Here is a 24,280-nt window from a genome sequence, read left to right as displayed (position 1 = left end):
CGGCGGCCGTGCAATAAAGCCGGGCAACAGTGACCCGAGACGTTCCGTTCGGGCGGGTAATTTGAAGTGCGCTAACCGGATGCTGACCACGAAAACGTGATTTTATTTCAAAATAAGCACTTCCTTGGCACAAAAGTAACACTACAAGGTTTCTGAACCGCCATTTAAACAATCATCATCAACTTAATAGTTACCTCTAGTGTCCCTTTCAAGACGCTCCAGCAATGCCACTTGAAAATAGACATTGCTGAAGAGAGGCAATACTGGGAAACCTCTGTTTTTGACAGCGATATTGAGCTACTGGTGCACAGAAAAGTAACAAATATTGTTCACTGTTTGCTTTGATATTCACTTATTACATTTTCATACCTGTATAAGTTGGAGGGAGAATGCGCTGAAAGTGCCAGACGGCTTCAAGCAGTGTAGAAGAGTTTGATTGCTCTACACAGAGATTGAGAGGTGTTTGATTACATTAAAACTTTTGATCGACATTTTGCTTGAGTTATAAAACACTCTCTAATGTTCACTGTACAATTGCCAGAGCTGAAGAAGGAGTGCTGACTAGGCTTTGAACTGAACCACACCAACAACGAGAAAGCTTTTCTTTTTCCCTATCAATGTTGCCCATTATTACTAATGCCGACGTAAAAAAAAATCCTGGCTGAGGTGCCCCACCTTCTCACACTAATGAATACTTTAACTAACAAATGCAATCCAACCCAGAGATGTTGATATTAAAAGGAAGGCACCAATGATGAAATAAAAATGAACACAAAGGGCATGTTCAGACCAACAAGTTGCCACCTGGATGACAGTATTCAAACAGCGTTTCTTGACAAAAGCATGGCTTGCATTGTGAAGAACACAGTGGTCTTGCATTAATAAGTTAAAAGTTACCACGCACGACTTTGGTCTAACATTAAAATTACGTTTGCCTAATTTCTTTTCGTGTTAAGCAGTTCCTGCAGTCCACAAAAATGCTGTCTGCTATTACTTAAATGAAGCACCTATTTATCAATGACGAGCTCCGTCGATTCAACCTCAAGCAATAGATGGCCACTGCATTCGATGTAACAGATTCAGTAGATTCAACGAGTGTTCTGAAGCAAGCACACAGTGTCGCAAAGCTCATCCTCAAAACGGCTCCTGCTTCATGGCACACAGAGTCGCAGAATGCGTAATAGAAAGAACATCAAATTAATAGCTGCCTTGTTCGGCACCTTCAACAGACACGAGTGCCATCACAGGCTGCGAATTGTAAGCACAGGCCACGCGAGTATTTGCAAGTTGTCAGTGTGAACATGCCCCAAACTCAAACACTGATGAAAAGAACCAATATTTAGAGCGCCAAATGCTACAACAACGCATGGAAAAATGTCATGAATGGCTGCAAAATAAATTGAGCAGCGTGAGTGGCACACGTCCTGCCTGCCGGATGAGCCAACAAGGGCAATCCGTGTTACATCTGCACATCATCACTTCCACTGGATACAATGTGTGCGTCGCAGGCGCGGCGATCGTATGGGAGTGCAAGGCGGACTTCCAGGACAGCAGCTGAAGCTTTGACAACTGAAGCAGAGTGGGGCTGTACAGACTCTTTACATTGATGGCATACTTTACTCTTTACAAAGATTGGCAGGCCAGCAAGCAGTCTCTTTCCTGCATTGACACAAATATGCACGCAAACATGAAGCACATTCGGTGAAGCTTTAAGCTAGAAACAAAACATCTGCAGGAACAGAGCAGTGACACCACAATAGATAGGGTGCAGCTTTGGAAGTCTTGAACTAATCGGTACTTGTAAAATTTCCGCTGTATTCTGGCACATCCCCTACAAGAAATTTACGCGCATCCCCTAGAAGAAAACGTAACGATTTGTAGATAATTTTTTTTGAAATGACGTCTATTGTTGCAAAGCTGGCTTCTTTTCACAGCTGTGAAGCCCTGCCGTGATGCCATTTTTTGCAGACCGAAATTTGCATTTTACTTTCAACTTTAGCTATAAATTATAAGCAAGAAAATATGGCATGTAGCCATTTTCCGTAGACCGACATAAACAGCCAAAGTTTAGCACACTACCTCAGAATAGAAGCCCCCAAAGAACCAGTAATTAGGCTGCTATGAATGCACAAAATGCAACCAAACAGCTTTGGAGTTAGGCACGCTTTATACAAAATACAGCGGGCCATCACAAAGCTCACACACAAAAGCTTTGCATTGACAAACATGGCAGCGCCGATTGAAGCCAAAAGCCACTAACCTAAGACTCAATTTAACTAGATCCTTGAAGCCACAAAATTTCATAAGCCATAAGGGAGAATTTGGGATATCAATTTAAATTTGTGTATGTAAGTGACAAAGTGTGATTGATAAAACTGCCTCCAAGCCGGCTGTTTATTTGAGAGCTCACAGGATTAAAGCGAAAACTGCTTGAGTGGATGACGAATGGTGACCCATTGACGGGCAAAGCCAGACTAATGGCTAAATACGGCCCGACAGACAGCACTCAAACAAGATGCCTCTTTGATGCTCAATGACTGTTTTTGAAATGATAGTGCACAAATGACAGGACCTTCAAGAAAGTGAAAAAAGCCTTTCACACGAAATAAATGCTTAAATAAATGACAAAGTGAATTTCATTTTAACAAAACAGCATGTTACTAAACAAAGGACGTGAAGAGGAGGGCACAGGACAAGCACCCAGCACTTCTTTTTTCCCGATTTAGTTAGTAACACGATGTTTCATCAAAATGAAACTTGGCCAACTCGTCCAACTTTATCTTTAAAGGGGACACTCAAGGCAAACAACAATTTACGTCAGAGTGAAAGATCAATGTTTGAGATTGTTTAAAACGTTATACTAATTATGAAGAACAGTGATCTACTTATAAAAAAATTAGGGTGAACGGACGACACCATAAGCCCCACGAGTGGGACATTTTTCAATGATACCACTAACGTCATAGGGTTCGACTACAATTAAACCTTAGTGAACCAGCTGCAGTAAAAAAATGAACCTTCCATGCATTACAACACATCATAAAATGCTGCTTCTCCATTTATGTTTCATTTATAAAAAAAAAAAAAAGAACTGCTTAACATTACCATGGGAAATGACACAATCTGTTCAAAAGTTTTGTTTGCACCTGGTTAGGCTGGATAGGTGGTGCCATCTATCAGCATCCACTTGAACTAGGCAAGCACAAAATTTTATTGTAGAAACATTGTGCAATCTACCTTTTCTGCCAATGCATTGCATCGACGCAATTACGAACGAGTTGCCTTTGAAATATTTTTTTCCTCTTAAAAACGCTAGGCAATACAAACTCCGGTGGCACTTGGCATCACAAGATGTCAACACCATCATCCATTAACCTTACATTCTTACAAGCCTTTGCGTACGTCAACAGCTGCGCAGTGAAGGCAGGCAATCTGGGGCAAGACAACTGCCATGTCAGAAAGGCCAGTTTTCAGGCGGGTGACTTCAAGTGAGCTAATGCCGTGCGGACCGCTAGAACATAATTTTATTTCAAAATGAGCATTTTCTTGGCATGAATGCAGCACTACGAGTTTTCTGGATCACTATTTCAGCCATCAGCAACAAGTTATTATTTGCCTTTAGTGTCCCTTTAACATCTTGCTTAAATAAAGCGAAGCCCTCAAATCAGCTTTATGACAAAAAGCGGCCTACAAGTATTAAAGTAAAAGCTCCTTGATTATATTCCCGGTAATTCTGAAAATAGTATAATTCCCATGTCTTTTACGATTCCAGCCAGCACATGCATTGCTCAACTGCATAAAACCCTCGTTAATTCAGTCCATTTGGCCTAGCCCGGTTCATTCGGCCGATCTTCGGAGCGTTCCAAGCGTCGTAAAAGTGCGACGCAGAAGAGCAACAAAGAGCGTCTGCTGACAACTGAAACGAGGCGGGGCTGTGCATATCGCTACCTACATCTGCTAGTGACGACGATTTTGTCTACATGGAGATCAGGTACTCAGAACCTTCATCTTCACTTGATGCAACGCGCACGATGTCACAAAACCTAAGCATGACAGTAGCTCTTGAAGCGTTTCTATTTCTTTCTGTTCCTGTCTATATCCTTTTTTTTTTTTTGCTCTTTTGCTAGTCCATGCGTGCACTGGCCGCTTGAGTTTGAAAAGCGGAGCGAAAGACGAAGAGAGTGAAGAGAGTGCGTGCCTGCGGTGATAATGTGTTGTACGGGCTAGGCGCAGCTGTGCCAGGTACTACGCGACGCGAGATGCCATATAGTACAGGCTATTCATGATGATAGTGTCTTGTTAGAGGGAACCAAGAGGTCCCGAACCTCATAAAGCTACGCTGGCAAAAGAAGAGAAAAGAGAGAGAGAAAGATGCAAGGAAAAAAAAAAAAAGAAGGGAGAAATGCTTAAGCTATCATGCGTGATGAACTGAGATTATGGAGGCACAACTGCTCTTTAGTGTATCTTTCAGTATGCTCATGGCAATAAAAAGAGAGCACACGTTCTCGCCTTGTGTGATAAATCTCCTTACACGTGATGGATTTGGAGAAATTTTGCAGCAGGAGATTTGTGAGTCAACATATATATAGCTAGGTATATTTCTAAGGTAACAAAGGCGTGCTACAAGGTGCCTTTGAAATCGAATCAGAAACGCATTGTACATATAGTTTTACGCATAAATACATATACATATTCCAAGGTGCAAGCGCTGCCGTATGGATGCTTACTTCATTTTTGTCACTCGAGCTTAGAGCTTTCAGCGGCAGAGTGGCTGAGCAAGATTAGTTCTTCTTCATCTTGTCTGCAATGAGATTCCTGATGGTGAGAACGGTTGCCGAGAAGTACTTCTTGAAAATGCCATGGTGCTTCATGCCAGGAGTCATCGCAAGGAACAGCACTGTAAGCAAACAGAGACAAAACCATCGTGAAAAAGCTGCTATCATGTTGGTTTTAAAGTAATTAAGCTAGAAATATAGAACTCTCAACATAGGGTGAAGCTAACAACCTCAAAAGTTAATAGTTAACACAGACTCTCGACAATTCAAGTTTGCAGCTAATTAAAACAAATTTCAGATTTTAGGTTCGTCCACAGTGGTTTTCATTATCTACTCAATTCAAACATTTACGGTGCATGAATCAGTCAATTCATACTTCTTGCTTGACCGTGCCTGAAAATATCAATGCTTTTGTCACTTCTGCCAGATCATTTGCTTTTTGTATTACCAACAGTTGCAAACAAAGCTGACTGTCTGCTTATGGAGTCACAAAACTAGCCAAACCATGCACACCATTGATTTAAATTCGAACAAAATTAAAGAAAAATATCACGAATTGGCCTTGATCGATATTTCCACCAAACGCTTTGCTGTTGTGCATTTGTGCCATGTGGTAAAGCACAATAAAACTATGTAGGAGCCATAGTGTAAGAAAAATTATAGTAGGAGCTAACAGCTACCACAGGGCATAGCATGAGTATTAGTACGGTCGCTGACATGTAAAATCCCTACTGGCAATCATGCAAGGCTGTCTATGGCATTTATGCAGCACTAAGGAGCTATAAACATTACAGCATAAATTTCCATGTTGTCCTGAGTCATACTTATGAGATCTTCGGATAATTCAAACAAAATCAAGAGTCTTCTGGAGTCTGAAGAATTGAGTGTCTACTGCACTACCACTAAATAGCATGAACACCAGTACTGCATACTCTCGTTTTCAAAGGTGCGCATAATGTGCAATACTTAGATGCCTGCATATAAATGTGTAAGGAGCTATTTAAATTAACGATGCCAAAAGAAGTTTGCACTCACGCAACAGAAATTCGCACCGTGCATAACGCGAGCAATACACTGCACAGTATATACACCTAAATTTAAGCCTTTCGCGAATGTACACCCACACGCTTTGTACGGAGTGGCTCGCAGTTGGACGAAAACTCAATATTGTGTGGAACTACACAATTCTGCTTCAGCGATTCGGGAAACTCGTCACTTTGCACAATACTCTTGTGTGTCTTGCACAACATGTAGACAATACCTGCTGGCAATGCGCCCATCGAGCGGCAGCTATACGCTCACTTTAACAGGGTAACCCTTCCACATACACTTTTGGTGAATTTCCTGTACAGGTGACACGCAGAAAGAAGCATTCACTGGAGCACCATCATGATGTACAAGCAACAAACTTCTGCACGAGTGTCACAGCAAGAAAGAGCTATTCACAGATTCCTTACAGAGAAATAAAACAGTGGAACAACTACAAGAACTTGCACACAGTAAGTGCATTACAAGTACGATTTTGGTATTCAATTGTAATACGAGAGTCAACTTCAGGTAGCCAAAAGCTGGAAAAAAATGCAACAAGCAAGTCTTAATTTAGTTTTACAATTCCGGCACCTCATACATTGGCCAAGTTACGCCACACCAGGGGTACAAGAAATCTATGCAAAAAAAAAAAAAGGTTCCTAGTCATACAATGGCAAAACTGATATGTCTGTCTTACACGAGCATCGTGTACAAACACTTCAAAAAAAGGGAGTCGCTGATAAAACGCTATGAAACAGTTTTCTTTTCACTGTATTCTCACCGATGAGGTAAGTGAGGAAGAGGTTGTCAAAAGCATTCCCAATCCAAGCCATCAGAAGGAGAGAGATCAGCACCGCCACCACATACTGCACACATCGAAGCACAATAATGCACAAATACATGTTCGCTTCTATGCCCAATAATGTGAGACTACAAAAACAGTACCGACAGATGGTAACAATGTGAAAGAGTAAGAGAAGAAGCTATACATCGTGTTAGTACTGCAAATCAGCGACAATAAAGAGAAATACGATACTCCCCGCAATAGTAAACTACACCTTTTAACAGCAACCGAAACCACCATTTTTGTATAGAGAATGTGTTCACAAAAACAAAAATGCCATAGCCCACTATAGCAAACCTTCGTTACAACAAAGTCGCTTTATTCCAATTATCACTTCTGTCGAAGTGCCACACAGTCCCGATCCCAATACGTGTATTTTAGATATATTTTAGACTGGATTACTCGAAGCACGTTGATAGCTTGTTCTGCTTAGAGCGAAGTAACAAGCTGCAGATCCGTACTCACGGGGGCGTGAGCGAGCGACTGCCGCCACCGCCGAAGTACCTGTGCACTTTTTCGAAGTGCCTGCGCACTTTCAGCACTGAGCAAGAGATGTTCGCGCTAGTGTCACCAGGCTAAAGTGCACCAGTGCAGATGACGAGAGAGTTCCCACGGCGCGAATATTACCCCCCCCCCCCTCCCCGCCTTACTCCAGTAAGGAGGCACTTGCTAACATGCCTAACTCGCTAACAGGCTGTAGAGTGTCTCGATGCACACGGAGGTGAACGAGCGTATTGAGGCACTCAAGCTGGCTAATCACCACTACTACATCTATGCCAGTGGTGTCACACGACCAGTACGGAGCCTTGGTGTGCTCCCTGGCCACTGGGTGTTTTCCACCCGTGTTTAAAAGACGCATGTGCGCGCGTGTTGTGAGAGGTCTGTGTGAACCCGTGACGTGTGTGCGCATCGTTTGTGTTTTGTGACCATCAAGTAAAAAATGGCATTGCTGGTGATCGCATGAAAGTGTCTGACATTTGAGCAGAAAGTTCAACTGATATCATGCCAGGTGGAAAAAGGAGGCCGGCAGAAGTATACAGTCAAAGATGGTTATATCGAACCCACATATATAAAATTTTCGAGTATATCGAACTCATAAGTTATCCCCTTGAAATTCCTTTGTAAAAGTATAGACATTCGCGTGTTTACATCGAACGGTATTTTTACTCACTTTCGAATACAGTAAACCCTCGTTAGCTCGAACTCGCATATCTCGAAATCTCGGTTAAGTCGAAACTTTTTTTCGCCGTGCATTAACCTCCCATAGGTGCTATGTATTTGCCCCCTCTTATCTCGAAACGTTTTCCGGAGGGAACAGTGGATATCTCGAAATCTTGACAGGGAGGGCAGAAGGCAAAGTCTACTCCCAACAGGAAACGAGGGCTCCGTGCGAACGCTTAGCTCTTACTATACGTGCCGAACGCAGTCGTGAAGGGCGAATTTGAAATTCCCGCGGACGCAGCCGTTTCCTATCAGCCTTGTCAGGCAACTGTGGGAGTGATCACGTGTGCGCACTTGCGCGCGACTTATGCGCGGTGGGCGGCGTGTGCAGCATGCGCCCGTCAGTACACAACCTAGCCCTTGCATGTGCGAGCTGGTATTCTTTGTTTTCCTCGCGATCTGTGCACGACGCATCTTGAGCTCAGTTTTGCTGAGTAGTGAGTGGCCTGTGCAACGGAGGACGCTTCCGTATCGACCAAGATGTCCCGCCCAAAGCAGTGCAAATCTCTGACGTTGGAGAGAAAAGTCGCGCTAATCAAGGAAGTGGAAAAAGCAAGTCGAAGCAAGTCGTGCATCGCCAAAGAATTCGGCATCCCTTTGTAAACCCTCTCGACAGTGCTTAAGAACAAACAAAAGGTTTTGGAAGGCTTCGAGCAAAGCTTCTCAAGAAAGCGGAAGCGCATTCGAGCGTCCAAATTCCCGGACGTCGAAGCAGCACTTCTGTTCGAGCAGCCAATCTTCCCATGACAACCCAAATGATGATGCAGAAAGCAGACGCTTTGGCACTGCAGATGGGTCACGCGGATTTCAGTTGCAGCAATGGCTGGTTCGAGCGGTTTAAGACGCGAAATAACGTGTCATCGAAGCCTATCCACGGCGAAAGCGGCATTGTTGACGAACAGGCTGCAGACGCATGGCGCAAGCTACGCCTAGCCGAGCTGCAAAAGGAGTACGCGGACAAGGACATCTTTAACCTAGACGAAGCCGCTCTCTTTTACAAGATGCTGCCTAACCGCACATACACACCAAAAGGCGAAGCGTGCTCAGGCGCTAAGCAACGAAAAGACAGGATAACAATTCTTTTTGGTGCCAACGCTACGGGCGATGAAAAGCTGCCCCTCCTCATCATTGGCAAGTCGCCGAATCCCAGGTGTTTCCGAAATGCACGGCTCCCGAGGGATGTGACCTACCGCGCAAATAAAACAGCCTGGATGACGGCGGCGCTTTTCGAAGAGCATGTCCGTGCGCTTGATCAGAAGATGGCAAAGGACGGTCGGAAAGTGTTGTTTGTTGTGGATAACTGCCCCGGCCACGGAAAAATCGACAACTTGGCGGCTGTTACGCTGGAGTTCCTGCCGGCGAACATGACGTCCGTTCTCCAGCCAATGGATCAGGGAGTCATTGAGATGGCCCGCAAGTAGGAAAAGCCTGCTGCACCGAATTCTGCTGTCATATGACAATAGGAAAAAGTATGAAATCGATCTGCTGGGTGCAGTCAATCTGATGGCCGAAGCCTGGCGCCAACTACGCCCGCTGGCGATTGCTAACTGCTTCGCACATGCAGGGTTTTCTCGCGCTCCGGAATCGATCAAAGAAGACATTGGCGCAGAATTCAGCGGCTGTGATGAGCTGTGCAATGAAGTGTGCAAGGCAACTGGCTGCGTGAGCGATACTGAAGACGGCGAGATCGCCTTTGAGGAGTATGCGCTCTACGAGGTGTCCCCGTTACCGGAATGCTGTCGGACGCCGATATCGTTGAGATGGCCGTGAACGACGCAGATGACCATGCAGATGAGGAAGAGCCTCGAGAAGTGCCTACGACGACAGAAACAGGTAACATGCTGTGCTTGCTCCGCAACAAGGTCGAATGCAGCGGTGGCGACCAATGGCTCATGCGATGTGTTGAGCAACTGGAGAACGCGTTTCTCGGACCAAACGCTAAAGCGAAACAGGCGAGCATCACGCAATTTTTTGGTCCTCGGTAATAAATTTTTTTCCCCTCCGAATTCTTGTGCCTTTACTACGGTAGCTGTTTTGTGCAGTGGAGCTTTTCCTAGCAGCACTGGCTTTTCTTTTACAGTGACCTGGGCGAACATTTTCGGCGTTTTGCTTAACTCGAAATACCGCCTATCTCGAAATTTTCCCCGGATTTGATGGCTTCGAGTTAACGAGGGCCGCGCGAGCTGAAAGGTGCGCTTCGGCGCTCCCCCCCGCAAACTCCGTGGCTCCGCGCGCGAGTTGGAAGGCGCACTTTGACACTCGCAGTGCCCGGTGACCTCCGTGCGGCATCACGCCAAAACCAGAAACACCCGAAAAAAGGTAATAGCAAAAAGGCTTGGACTGTACAATTTCTAACTTGCAGATCGACGTTTTCTTTAGTTTCTCTTTCGCTCTCTCATGGTTTCTCCGCGTACCCATCGGCTCGGAGAGCATAAACAAAAGAGCCGTCCTCCTCCTTTCGTCTTTTCATTATTTTTTTTGTTGCTGTTTTGCGAGTTTTGATCAGTCAACCACAGCTTGGGGCTTTTTCTATTGCCCTCGTAGGTGGTTATCGCCTTGCGAGCGCTTTGTTGCTTCCGCTGTCACGTCGCCTACCTACCACAGCATGTGCAGCATTTTTCTTTAGTGTGCGTGGTGCGCAAAGCTGCTGTGGACTCCTTGAATTGTCGACTTCTCGTGTAGCTATGGCCAGCGTTAAGAAGTGCAACACCCTCGACTTTGCGACGAAGTTGAAGGCTATTAAGCGTGTTGAGGTTGGCGAGAAATGTTTGGCTGTCGCACATGACTTCAGGATACCACGGAGCACTCGGAGTACCTCGTTAAAAACAAGGCAATTACGAAGGCAAAGGTGGCGGAGCAGCAAATGTCAAGAGCCTGTCATGTGCGCGCTTCTGCCCACAGGAATGTAGAAAAAGCACTCTATGCCTGGTTTTTAGAACTGTGAGTGAAGAACATTCTGGTGGATGGCCCGATGCTGATCGCCAAGGCCAAATGGTTTGCCGCTGCACTTGGTGAAACAACTTCACTGACAAAACACGGTGGCTTCACCGATTTAGGCAGCGCTACAACATCGTTGGCAAAACCAATTCTGGCAAAAAGGAAGCTGTCAGCAGCCAGGACATCCACCTGTGGATGATAAAGGAGTGGCCGGAAATCTCTGCCAAGTTTTCTCCCGCGGAAATCCTCAATGCCTGGCGAGACGTGAAGACGGACACAGTGGTCAACTGCTTCCGCAAGGTAGGCTTTAAGACGGCAGAGGTTGTGGAAACCGGTGAAGACGACGATGACGAGCGCATAGATAACACTTTTCGAGAGTTGTCGCCCCACTTCCTGGCAGCAGTTTCACACGAAGTGTCTGCGGACGACTTTGTGGAAGCGGACTGCAAAGAGGAGGATCGCCTGAACGAGGCGCTGGCTACACGCGCGTACTCCGCCGCTAAAGTGGCGGCAGCGTTCGGCATCATGCGCCGTTGTATCGGCCACATGGAGGGCACCAGGCTGTCGCACCTGGACAGCCTTGATAAGATCGAGACTAGCGTTTTCAACATTTCAAAAACGAAGAAGCAGGCCAAGATTAGCAATTTCTGTCATGCTAATAAATCATTCTGTTGCGGCGTGTGTGGCGAAATTAGTTGTAATTCTTGAATGCGCCTATTCTAGGTGATGATCCGCTATAGGTAAGCTCTCGGGGCCTCTATTTCTTTACATCGAATTTTTCATATATTGAACTGATTCGCGATCCCGTTTGAGTTCGATATATCCGTGTTCGACTGTAAAATCGCTAGGCGATTCGGAATACCGCCGTCAACATTATGAACTGTTCTGAAGAATAAGGATGCCGTAGTGGGAAACTTTGAGAACAGTTTCTCAGCCAAAAAAAAAAAAAAAGCATAACTGCGATTCTATGTATCCTAAAGTGGAAAGAGTGCTTCTAGAATAGTTGAAAAACGATAGAAGTGCAAATTTTCCTGTGAATGGGCCTGCATTGACTGCAAAAGTCGAAGCCCTAGCAGCCCGAATGGGCAATTAAGATTTCAAGTGCAGCAACTGCCCACTTAAACGCAAGAGACGGCACGACATGTCTGCAAAATCAATCGCCGGAGTAAGCATAGCCATGGACTGCGACGTCGTGGACGGACGGCGGGAGCATCGGCTGAGCACGTACGCCACACCGGGCGGAACCTCATCAGGATGTAAACAAAGCAAAGAATGTGTTACAGTGCTGTTTGGTGCTAACAAGACGGGAAAGAACAAGCTTCCTTTGCCGATACTGGAGGAGGGCAGCACATTTCCGGTCGACTAGCTAGCCGAAAAAATTCACTTGCTAAGAGGCCTCGACGAGGAAGATCAGCCGTTAGACGAACAGCCTAGTGAAACACCACCAGTGGCGCAAACGCAAGGTAACCTGCGTCTGTTGTAAAATAGAGTGGAGTGCGTGGGCGGCAACCACGAGCTCAAAATTTGCCTGAACAAACTGGAGCAGGAACTCTTTGCTCCTAGAAAAAGACAGCCGACTGACCTCTTCGTGCATGAATAAAGGTTTGTTTCCCTGAATATCACTTCAGAGAAGTTGTCATGACTAATTTAGCTGTACTTTTATGAGGCAATCGTGTATATCGAATTACCGCTTATATTGAATTTTTTTGCTGTCCCACTGACTTCGTTGCAATGAGGGTTTACTGTACATTAGAGTGAGCTCTGTTCTGTACGCAGTGATAGAAGTGACATTTTGATTTTTGGAGCAAAAAAAAAAAAAAAATGGTGCTTTGGAGTAGCCTTAAGCATCTTCGGAGCAGCAAAAAATGCTATAGCTGAAGGTTGTTATTGGTATTTTCGGAGCAGATTCATGTTCCTAACGAATCCTGAAGTCTAAAACATCACTTAAGCATCTAATAAATATTTATATTTATCATCATACATGCCGTATGCTGGTATGCGGCTAGTATACAAGAAGTATAGTTGGCGTAAATCATGGGAGGAGGAGGGGGGGAGGTCAAGAGAGTTTGGACTTTCCTGGTGTTCAGGCTGGGGAGGACACCCCCTGTAAGTGTTCCACTTGAGATTTAGCTTTAGCACATGATATAATTGTGTTAACAGTTAGGCATAGCGAAATGAACTTTTAAAATGATTTTTATCTTTTACTGCATACTTGTGTTAAAGGACCCTGAGCTGGGTTAACTATGGGAATCGCAAAAAGGTGAAAAAAAAAAGACCGAATAAAAGAATGCAATAACTCGAGCTCGGTCCCATGCTCGATTTTTAAATTTTATTGAAAAGCATTACTTAATTCTTATATAAAGATACAACACACATTAAAAAAAAATGGCCACCATGACCTGATATGTGTCACCCCTTGCAATTTTTCTGGAGTTACGCCACTGCGTGCCATACTAGAATGATGGTGCAGCTTTCTTTTGGTTTCGCTTAGGCCCATTGGGGGGGTGGGGGGGGGGGGGGTCCCATGATTCAACATTTTTGTTAGTTTGCCAACACCATTTTGGAGCAGGTTTGGAGCAGTTACTAGCAAATATTGCACTCTGGAGCAGCATGGAGCAGCACTTCTCTTTTGGAGCAATCGGGGTAGCACTTCTACCACTGTATACGTGAATTAGAGGCCTAACATAATGGGTCTCAGGAAATGTTTTCAAAGTAGTGTGAAGAAAATATGACAAAAAAAAGGACCAAGGAAAAATACTAGGCTTGTGCGAATAGTGAATTTTAGGAGCGAAGCGAATTCGAAGTGAATAGCGATTTTGGTCCAATAATTTCGAATCGAACTCGAATAGCATAACAACACATATTATACACAATATATATGAAAAATTGAGACAAGGCTTTTACAAATACATTTTTTTTTGCATCAAAGAAATCGGCAACAACTGTGAATAGTAGCATAATTTGATTTTCGCTAGAATGCAAGCAATAGCCTGTAAAATATGTCACTTTTTAAAATTTTCTATAATTTGAGCATATGAGTAGGTATACCAAGTTTTTACACTTGAAAAATGGATCAATGTCGAAGCGATATCCTCATTTAACCTTCAAGTGAGGCTTCGCGGCAATGCAGATTTCCCCTGGACACGTGTTTCCACGGCTCAGCAACACTACACTGCAGTGAAACCACCTTTACAGAATGACACACGCAGATTAATATGCATTTATTCGTTTGTTCCGAATTATTTGAAATTTTCAATATTTTAAATTCCAATCGAAGCGGACTCGAATACTGCATTATTCGTTTGAATATTAGAAGTATTTGAATATTCACACAAGCTTAAAAATACTAATATAAAGAAAGAAGAAATATAAATGTACAAACCACATGTACACTCTTGCGCATATTACATGTACGCAAAGCAACTTTTCGTATGAAAAAAAAAATGATCTAGAATGCTTCAATTATGAAGTCCTGCACACATCAGGTGTCACATTTGGATAATTCGTTCAGAAAGCTGATCAATTAGGAGCAGTTCATCACAGACAGCGGATTAAATGCAGTGCAACATGAAGGAGTAAAATCGTAATCGATGCATGTAGCAATGACTTTTAAGAAAGCCTTGTTCTCTTATCGATTTTGTTTTAGAGTTGGCAAACTTCATGAAAAATTTAATTCTAGGTGGGTTTGTTTTTATTTTCGACATTACCAAATTTACTGTCACTATTCCACGCCAACAGCAATTCTGTTTGAATAATACGTTTTGTTGTATAGTCAACACAAAAAGGGTAAATACAACAGCACAATACAACAGACAAATGTAGGGTAATGCATGACGTGTCAAGAACTCAAGATCACTGCGACTACAAGCATTTATGTTAACAGACTCCCCCTGTGGTGAGGCTAGGCACACCCGAGAACCTAACAAGAAGTACTGGATCACGCATGGTTTTTTAATTTATAAGAGCTCTTGAACTTTAAAACATTGCGCTGAGCACGTCATGTCATAAAATGCTTGACCCACATGAAATGCGCTCAGGTGATGAAGTAATGAAATAAATAAAACAATTTCTCAAAGCTTTTACAAGATAAATAAAAGCTAGGAAAGTTCGTGAAGTATCACGCTTAGATGCAGCGTGAAACTATGGCCACAGAAATGACTACGGAGCTTAGTGTGCTTGTACCGGTCAACATGTTTTCAACCTCCAGCTAAGTAAGGCAGGTTTAGAGCTGAAGATCAAGTCGAGGCTGAGAACACATGCTTGCACGAAAAGAAAGGCACAACTTGAGGAGGTACAAAGATCAGCGTTCACCACACAGTACGAACACAGAGACAAATTAAATTGAAATCGGAAAAGCCCATGCATCTCTTGCAGTTGTGTTTAATCGGTGCTATGAACACCAATGTTGAGCCAATATTTATGAATATCTATGCATCCGCAGCGCAGAGAGTACAACTGTCATGAATATCCATAGACATTCATGAAGCACAACTGAATGTCTATTCAGTTGCAGAGAGTACAACTGAAAAACACACCGCCTTAGGTTTGTCCTGTTTCGCCTTCTTGAGGGACGCACACGCGTTGACCACCGACTGCCACGCGTGCACCGCTTCGAGGCATATGTCGTGCAGCTGCCGCTCGTGCTGACTGGTCCTGGGGGAAAATAAATATAAATAAACAACATTAACAAGGGACAGGAAAAGACAGCCCTCTGCAAGTGTCTTCTAACACGCAGTAGACCAATATCTTCGGCTGCCATTTGCTACTGTGTTACTGAAGGGTAACTGAGCATACATGCGACACCCTTGTTATGCACGCACGCTAACCTAAGTTACGATGACCGTCAGTTAACGGTCATTTTTCTAATCGCGAAACCGAGTGTCACGCGATTTGCTTCATGACTCAAACAAAAGATAACTTTTCGCATGAAGCAAGTCTTGTGACACTCAGTTTCATGTTGAAAAATATAAGTGTTAACTGAAGTTCACAGAAATTGAGCTTAGCATACCTAAAAAACAAGGGTGTAAGATGTGCAATGATAATTAAAAACACAGCATGTTCGTTTTTCTTCATTTTAGAGCACCACTTCCAGATTTTTCAGCGAACAAATCTGTTCCCTAAATTATTAAAGAGTTTCGCTTCCCACCTGAGTGATGAAAAGCAAAATTAAATAAAACATCACGTAACTTATTTTCGTGCATAAGCTGAAACTAGCTGGCACGTATCATTGTAATTTTCCCAGTGAAGACATGCACAAGGAGTACTTAGCCGCCCAGAAGAGACAGACCCCTGAACACATATTTTAATTTTTTTTTTACATTACAAGATTTCAATAGGAAATGTTTTAAAGTCAGCCGTTTGTGATAGCGATTGCAACAATCAATGGCCATACATATGGCTATCGTACATTACAAGCTGCAGTTATGCAAGAGATTTGTGAATATTGGTTAACGTTTTTTTTCTTGTTGGCCAGACGATAACAACATGGAATGGTGCCGAAACGTTCTTTGGTTTGCTTGTATGAAAATAGAACCAGGAGAGATGTTCTGTACTATTCCACTAAGCGAACAGGCCGCTTTAGGGTGCACTAACATAATTGATTTCAAGAACCAATGAAATGGCATTGCTTGCACCAGTGACAGCACTAGAGATCCAGATCAGGCGCATAGCCGAGGGGAAGTGATTTGGATGGAGGTGCGCGTTTTAACGAGCATATTTATAAAAAAAAGGTAGGCGTTTTTTAAGGCCTTCAATAGATGCCACCCCCCCCCCCCCCAACCCCCCCAAAAAAATTCCTGGCTACAAGCCTGATCCAGTTAGTCCATGCACCTCAAAATGGCCAGTCCATTTAGTGGACTTCTGAAGGGAACAAATGGCATGCACCTGCCCGTAGCACGAAAATATGAGAAAACTCGGACGAATTTCTCCAAAATTAAAACTTCCAGGTCGATGAATTTTCCAGAATAAAGGTTGCGGGAAAGAGAGAGAAAGAAGAAATACAGGAGGTCACTCTCACCACTTGTCAGGACTGCAAAGCTGAGCGAGCAGCAGTGGTACGAGATAGTCGAGCAGGGACACCAGCATGCCGATCAGCGAGAAGGTGGTCAGCAGGGACGGCTCCATATACCACAGCAGGCTGTACAGTCATTTGCATCTGGCGTTCATACGATGACAAAAGCAAGCACCTCCTCGAACTACCCACCTGGAACATCACTTTCGTTCACATAACAAGCACTGCACTGTTTGCTTCAACCGAGTACTGCAACAAAGCAACTCGCCATTGCCCTATTTAGTCACATGATGTCATGAGCCATCCCGAAACTTCTTGGCGGCAGCTGCGAGGGCTGCCTAGGAGTATAGTGCATTCGGCAGCTGCAGTAACACTAGCAAGAAACTGCAGTTGGAGCCACTCGCACCAAGGAGAGAGAAGCGAAACATGGAAGAGGAATGAAAAGAGCGTTTGGAGCTTACATGCCAGGCATGTAGTTGCATAAGGTGTTGCCAAAATCCTTGCTTCAGTTATTATTAAGTGCGGTTTAACAAGAGAACCTGGAATGAATGCTTCAACGAGGCTCATTTGTGCCAGTTTGTCTATATATTTCATAGTGTGTTGTTTACATCTGGACTTCTAGTTTAACACAAGATCGAGCCTTACGACCTAAGTAATAAGTAATTTAATTTCAGGCTTTCTCGCAGGCTGTATCCTCGCCATGATCTGTACAGCAATCCATTCTAACTGCATGATGCACAGTACACTGTACTGCAAGGATTTGACAACTATCATTAAGTAGGCGTTCCACACTATGGGACGAGCTCCATTTTACATTCAGCGAGTAAAGCACTTTTTACAATGACCAAGATCTTCACAATCAAAGATTATGGCACATTTATTAATACTGAGAAATGTTCTACAGTTGAAGTTTTAGAACTAGGAAATTATGGATTGTTTTACTTAAGTACGATGTTAATTATTGGGCCTCCTTTGTGCTCTTTCTTGTTACATCTGTACTCTGCCATATACTTTACATGCACATAGCATAATTATTACCACTGTAAGAGAAATTTCCATACACCACTGAAATGCCTTAGCAATTTTTTCGCACAACTAGTTTGATCGGTAGCATCACCTTGATACAATATTACATCATCATCATCATCGGCCTGACTATGCCCACTGCAGGGCAAAGGCCTCTCCCATGATCCGCCAATCAACCCAGTCTTATGCTTTCTGCTGCCATGTTATACCTGCGAACTTTTTAATCTCCATGGCCCACATTACTTTCTGTCTCCCCTTTGTGCGTTTGCCTTCTCTGGGAATCCAGTCAGTTACCTTTAATGACTACCGATTGTCCTGCCTACGTGCTGTGTGGCCGGCCCATGTCCATTTCTTCTTCATTTCAACTATATCTGATCAGCTTGCTGTCCGTTCTCTACGAACTGTTTACAAAAATGATAGCTAGTATAACTAAGGCGACATTACAGTTCAATCAACCAATGGGCCAAGCAGGATTTCGTACAGGCTACTCCCCAATATTATGTAAACAAAATTAAAAATATGACAGGGGAGGATTTTCCATGGTGAAAGCTGAAGTATAAGGAAGGAGTAGACAACCACGGAAGACTTTTATTGCAATAGTAGTACACTCAAACCTCATTGTAACAAAGTTACATCTGCCATAAACATACTTCGTTATGCCCAAAAATTAATTATAAACCTATATTCATAACACTGCACCTACGATAAAGCTACTCTTCACTGACTTCGTTATAACCAATGATTTGTTATACCCAATTTTGTTTTAACGAGGTTTTGGTACACACACAATATAGACTCTTACACGAAGACTGTGGTGACAGCACCAAAGATGCACCCCGGGTAGTATGGTTGGTTCCAGAGCAGGACAGAGTGGAGGGGAAGCACCACTTCCCGCCATCCCTCCAACTTCAGCCTCAGCTTCTTGGCCTGATCCTGCATCAGTAAAAAATAACTGCCAATTGCCAATTTGGAAGACACTCTGTCAAGACAAGACTACAAGATCATCAATCCACTACCTGGTAGTTACAAGGAGCTTGTCAGAGCAGCTGCCGTCAAAACTATAATGCATCAGAGAAGGTGTTCCCAGAGAACAAAAGTGCATTTCTACAGTAAAGAAACTGACAATAATATAATTGCACTTGTCTAGAGGTGATTGACAGGATGTTCTTTACACAATACAAATCATTTATAAAAATATCATGACAATTTCACATCAGTAATTTTAGCACATGTACTATGTCGAGGCGGAAATACTTTGCCGCAACTTAATTGACAGTCTCATGACTAATTAACAAACTCATTAATCTTTCAATTATTTGCATTGATTCATGACATACCCATTAAAAAAAATCAAACTGCACATACATTGAAGTATTTGCGAGAGAACTTTATAGGCAAAATCAAAAAGTCTCACCCGGGGTGCACAAACAACTACAACTCTGCTATGCAAGACCGAAACTGCCCGTCACATAGAAGTGACGAATTTTGAGTGAAGGCGCAATACGGCCACATCTTTTCATGAAAAACTGCGAGTCATCTTACTCGTACCGACACATCTCCTTGTTTTTCCACGTGTTGCTTGGTGCTCATCTGATTCTTTAGAGCTGCACCCAATAAAAGTGATAGCAACCTTTTCTTTCTCTGGGAAGCATGAATCTTGGGGCAACCACTGTGGCGCTTATTCTTGCAGACATGTGAAATGGTTTTTCGCACCTCTATTGAGTTCTAGAAAGAAACGAGCGAGCACTGCACATCACAGGCAAACAATAAGCTGTCTACTTGTGTATTTCAGAATACTTTCAGATCATTCTAACCAGATTCTGCCTCAATTCGAATATCGTTACTTTTCTCTCAGTGGCAGTTCCAGTATGACATAGCAGAGTTGTCGCGCTTTGTGCATGTTGGGCGCGATCAGTTTCTATTTTGTCCATGAGTTTGATGATAAATACCTTGAACAACGTGCAACTCTTGCGATTTATAAAAAATTGGTATGCCGCAAATTATAACTGCCGTAAATTAACAATGGCTGAAGGCTCATAAAACTATATACAAGGAATTATTGAGACAAGTACGCCGCCTTAGGTGCATGCGAAATCTCTCCAAATCTTTGACATCACCACCTGCAATAGTCGATGTTCTAGTCGGGCCAGCCTGAATATCACACCAAAGTGCCGTGCACTTATTTTTTCAGGCAGCTCATGTGAAACAGCCAATTTCATGCCATCAAATACTCCGCCAGTTTTGCTTTGGTCAGGATGCGAAACATTAAGAAAAAAATGCATATACCAATGCCATTACTATGCAAGCAGTGAAAACTTAATGCAGGGCCTAAAGGTGTACACATCAGAAACATTCAGCCAGATTCACAACACATCAGGCATGAGAGGTATTCGAAAGAAGCAGAAGGTAAGTGGAAAAAAGAAGCCAGAATAAGTATGAAATGCATCCCCGTACAAAATTTAAAGGCATAAGCAAAGTACAAAAAGAAAAGGAAGTAAAGGAAGAGAAACAGCCTCAACATTTTATATATATATATATATATATATATATATATATATATATATATATATATATATATATATAAATTAGTTTACCGACACAGTAAACTAATCAAAAGCTCAGGTGTGAAAATATATATATTTATTTATTTTCACACCTGAGCTTTTGATTAGTTTACTGTGTCGGTGGTCTCAACAGGGCGTGCTAGTGTGGAGATAAACAACAAAAGAGCCCCTTCCCACTTGGCTCTTGGAGAGCTGCCAATCAAGGGGGAGACCTTTAAACGGCATGCGTGCCACTGTAGGCCGTCCGAGGTGTTCAAACTTAGCAACTGCAATGCACCTGCAAACCTGACTTAAAACTGGAGCAGCTTCTTAATGACACGCCATCCACTTTGCAGCCAGGCGCAGCTCATGCAAAAGCTTGCATGCATACTACGATACGTCTGATGGGGGAACATGCTCCGAATGCAAAACTGTATTTCCTTCAGTGACATTTCCTTGGTTGGGAGCTGTACTTTTCCAAACAACTGCTACAGCCGTTTGTGCAAGCTTGACAAAAAAAAAAAAAGGAGAAAGAGAAAAGAAAAACACGCATCCGGTGCTTTCTGCTTAGCATGTTTTCAGGCCACAGCAAGTGCTACTAACACCTGCTTGGAATGCCTATGCCCAGAATGAATCTGACTGCATGCAGAGAGATGTAAGAGATGCCAGCCGAGTGTGCACAGGAGTCCATTAGAAAAATGCTGAAACTGAAAATTAGAGACAGACATGGAAGTTCGAGAACAACAGTTTGAGCATGCCTGCTGATTCAAACCGAGCTGTTTAAATCAATAGACGAAAGCACCAACAGTGAGCTGCTTACGTTTCCCACAAATCTTTGCTTTTGTACAAAAAATCAAGAAAGTTTGTTCAATACGGCAGAGATCGAAACGGCAAATGTGCAAAATGAAGGGGCCCGTAGTACTATCTTAAAACCTATATAAATGTCATCATTTGTTAAAATGGGTATAAACTATTCATAATTCATTCATTTATAAATCATATTTGTAGCCTCTTGGACATTGCCCTTACAATGGTCTGGCACTATTTGCAAGGATCAGTTCCAAGAATTTAAGCTCAGGTCCATATGCAAAGAAATATGCTAGAATTGCATCTAACTGCTCAGACGTTAGACTACTTCTTAAAAGTGCTGTATGTCAAAGAGCATGTGTTTGTTGTTTTTTTATTGTACTAACATTTCAGCAATAAATCCAAGGGGTGATGGCCAGCAATTATTGCTGACATAACTGTAGAATCGACTAAATACAATGAAGCAGTAAATGACGATGCTGTATCAGGAGTTAATTATGTTTCACTTACAGCGTTTTTTAGCTTTCCTGCTGCTGATGCTAAATATGTACGACGTACGCGAATAAAAATAAACCGCATAGGATGCTATCGCGAACGAAACCCGTCCTTCCAGCTTAGAGTGACGGCGTCTAATCAACCAAACTGTTTTTTTGATAAGCAAGCATCCTGCACACAATTCGTCACATAACACTTATCTCACGAACAAGAACTTTCTCACGCCTGGTTTCACGAACGGTTACAAATCAACGCCAAATATACCGTTGGAATTTTTTTTTTCTTTTAAGCGGTGCATTTGTGCGATCAATTTCTGTAGCTGCACTGCGGGTTTATGAGAACACCCAGGAATGTAAAGCGATGCGGGAATGTCACCTTTCCGGGATGAAATTTCGCGTACTAATCGTAGGCGACGAAGATACCCGAGAAGCTAGAATGAACAGCTTAAAACGCTTACTACGAACATGCACGCATGCACTACTTCAACGCACTGAAGCCGTCCAATCAATTTTCAGCAGCACGTTCTTAGATGGTTCTCACAACGCGCGTAACACTTCGAATACGAAGAGCTTTCACATTTGAACTATCTGCAATCACGACTCATGTTAGCCAGTTATCAGCCGTCAAAGCGACGGCACTCGAGAGAGAGAGAAAAAAACACTTTCAAGGTTTCAACGCAGTATTCTTTCTCCGCCGATTTTCGTTATGACCGTTTGTTGATCCCATGACTCATCTTCGTAACCGCTCCGAGGAGGTGTGGTCGCCGGAAAGAACGCTTTGCATGAGCGCTTACCTGTTCCTGAGAGGTGTACTTTGCGTTATCCATCATGACTCACTCTTGGTTCTGAAGAAAACAACGGCAACAGCAAGCTCGCCAGTCTATAAATGGGTCCGCAACGCTTCTGCCCACTCTCCACAAAAAGCTGATCGAGGAATAAGGCAGGCCTTATCATTTAAGGAGCTTGCGCGTCTGGGTGCATAGAGGGCGCCACAAAAATGACAACAGTTGGCGGTGACCAAATTTTTTTTTTTTGCCGAGAATTTTTTATATCCTTTCCTTTCTCTCTCGCTGCACTCTTTCTCTTGCACCTTGACCATTAGGTGATTCTATCTCGCAGCAAAAAAATACGTGTTTTCGGAGAGAAACAATGATGAAGATGACAATGACGAAGAAGAGGACGAGTAGATAGTGTGCACGTTCATGATTGTAAATTCTTTATCCTTTTAAACATTTCAATACTGATATTCTTAATAATGCTAATATATTAAAATGTTAAACAATATTTAAAGAATTTCACTTAACTCTCGGCCAATCTCCTGCATAGGATAAGAGCCATGATTGAGAAAAGGTTAAGAAGCAGCAGATGATCATCCTTTGTTTTCACACCAGGGACAAACAGCCAGCTCCGCTCTTAAAAACCAAAAGAGACGTTAATATAGGACGAGGGGCGGCCTAGCAGGTGTACTCTAGCGGTGTACTTTAACACTTTAGCAGGTGTACTCTAGCGTGGCAATAGCAAAGAATAGCACCAGGTGGCACACCATAGGAATTGTGCGTAGCGGAGCGCGCGGGCATCAAGGCACCCTAATTGTGCGACGAGTTTATAGCTTTTTACCAACTACAAAGAAATACCACCATAATTCACAATCGTCTGCCACACCATAAACAAACAGAATGCTGAAGGTAGCAGCGTGTAGCAATGCACACTGCTTGAACTTTGTCTTTGTGTCAACAATCTCATCTACTTATATAGAGCATGGTAAGACAGATGCTTGGGCTAGTTGGCAATTGGGAATCAACATACTTGCACAGCACAACACTACGAGTACTTACGTCATAACTATAAAAGAAGAAACAAGGACAGAAAAGAGCACTCTTTTAGTAACTTTTAGGTTTGAAATTAATTGCGATTTGGTCAAATAATACTAAATCAAATTCGAACAGAATATATCACAAAGAAAATTGAACATACTTCCCATGACCAAACTAACCTGCAGAACATATATATTTTTTAAATCGAAACAAAACATGTGCGAATGCCGCTTTTTGGTTTGATGGAAGTAGAAGCAACTTAGAATAGTAGCAGGGTTCGACTTTTGATAGAATGCAAGCAATAAGCTATAAATTTTATGCTCTAAATTCTACTATACTCGGAGCATATAAGCTAGTGTAACAGACGTTTTAAACTTCCAACAAATTATGAATTGATGCGAGGGTAATATGTTCATTTAATTTTGAAGTAGGCCTTTGCGGCAGTCTGGATTTTCCCAGGATGAGTGCCATCACTGCACAGCACCTCTCCATTGCAGTGAAACAACCTTTACAAAGTTACGAATTAATATGCACTTATTCATTTCAAATACTTCGGGATTTTCAATAATATATATTCAAATTGGAACACTACGAATACTAGAACATCGGTTCAAATATTTAAAGCGCTTGAACATTAGCACAAGCCTTAAAACAAGCAATCTCATGTTGTTGTTTTTTTGATGCACCTACAATTCTCTTGCAGTGGCTCGAGAGGTTTATTTCCAGCCACTCTAAACCTGTGGGAGCATGTCAGCAAACGTTTATTTGCACGATGTTAGA

The 24,280-nt window shown here is 42.9% G+C and overlaps 1 protein-coding gene across 1 annotated transcript; it reads right to left on the bottom strand.

Annotated features, from left to right (window-relative positions):
• Positions 1-1,251: 1,251 nt before the first annotated feature.
• On the bottom strand, positions 1,252-22,638 carry Arl6IP1 (ADP-ribosylation factor-like 6 interacting protein 1). The gene is made up of 7 exons (XM_037424534.2): positions 22,481-22,638; positions 18,645-18,775; positions 16,823-16,942; positions 15,342-15,459; positions 6,586-6,670; positions 4,728-4,897; positions 1,252-1,659 (listed from the first exon to the last, which is right to left on the bottom strand). Exons 1-6 carry the CDS (start codon positions 22,514-22,516, stop codon positions 4,782-4,784), a joined length of 606 nt encoding a protein of 201 aa, XP_037280431.2. The 5' UTR covers positions 22,517-22,638; the 3' UTR covers positions 1,252-1,659; positions 4,728-4,781.
• Positions 22,639-24,280: the final 1,642 nt, after the last annotated feature.

The sequence above is a fragment of the Rhipicephalus microplus genome, chromosome 3 (genome assembly GCF_043290135.1).
Source record: "Rhipicephalus microplus isolate Deutch F79 chromosome 3, USDA_Rmic, whole genome shotgun sequence".
NCBI classification, from domain to species: Eukaryota; Metazoa; Arthropoda; class Arachnida; order Ixodida; family Ixodidae; genus Rhipicephalus; species Rhipicephalus microplus.
Note: the sequence above shows the minus strand (reverse complement) of the source record. Positions and strands in the feature narration are given on the sequence as shown.

Excerpts from the sequence above, each read along its gene's own strand:
- Arl6IP1 (XM_037424534.2), bottom strand. The coding sequence starts at position 22,516 with ATGATGGATAACGCAAAGTACACCTCTCAGGAACAG. Across the intron at positions 15,460-16,822 it reads CTTTGCAGTCCTGACAAGTG|GACCAGTCAGCACGAGCGGC; the intron begins GTGAGAGTGACC and ends ATTTTCCCCCAG. Across the intron at positions 4,898-6,585 it reads CTTCCTCACTTACCTCATCG|TGCTGTTCCTTGCGATGACT; the intron begins GTGAGAATACAG and ends GTTTGCTTACAG.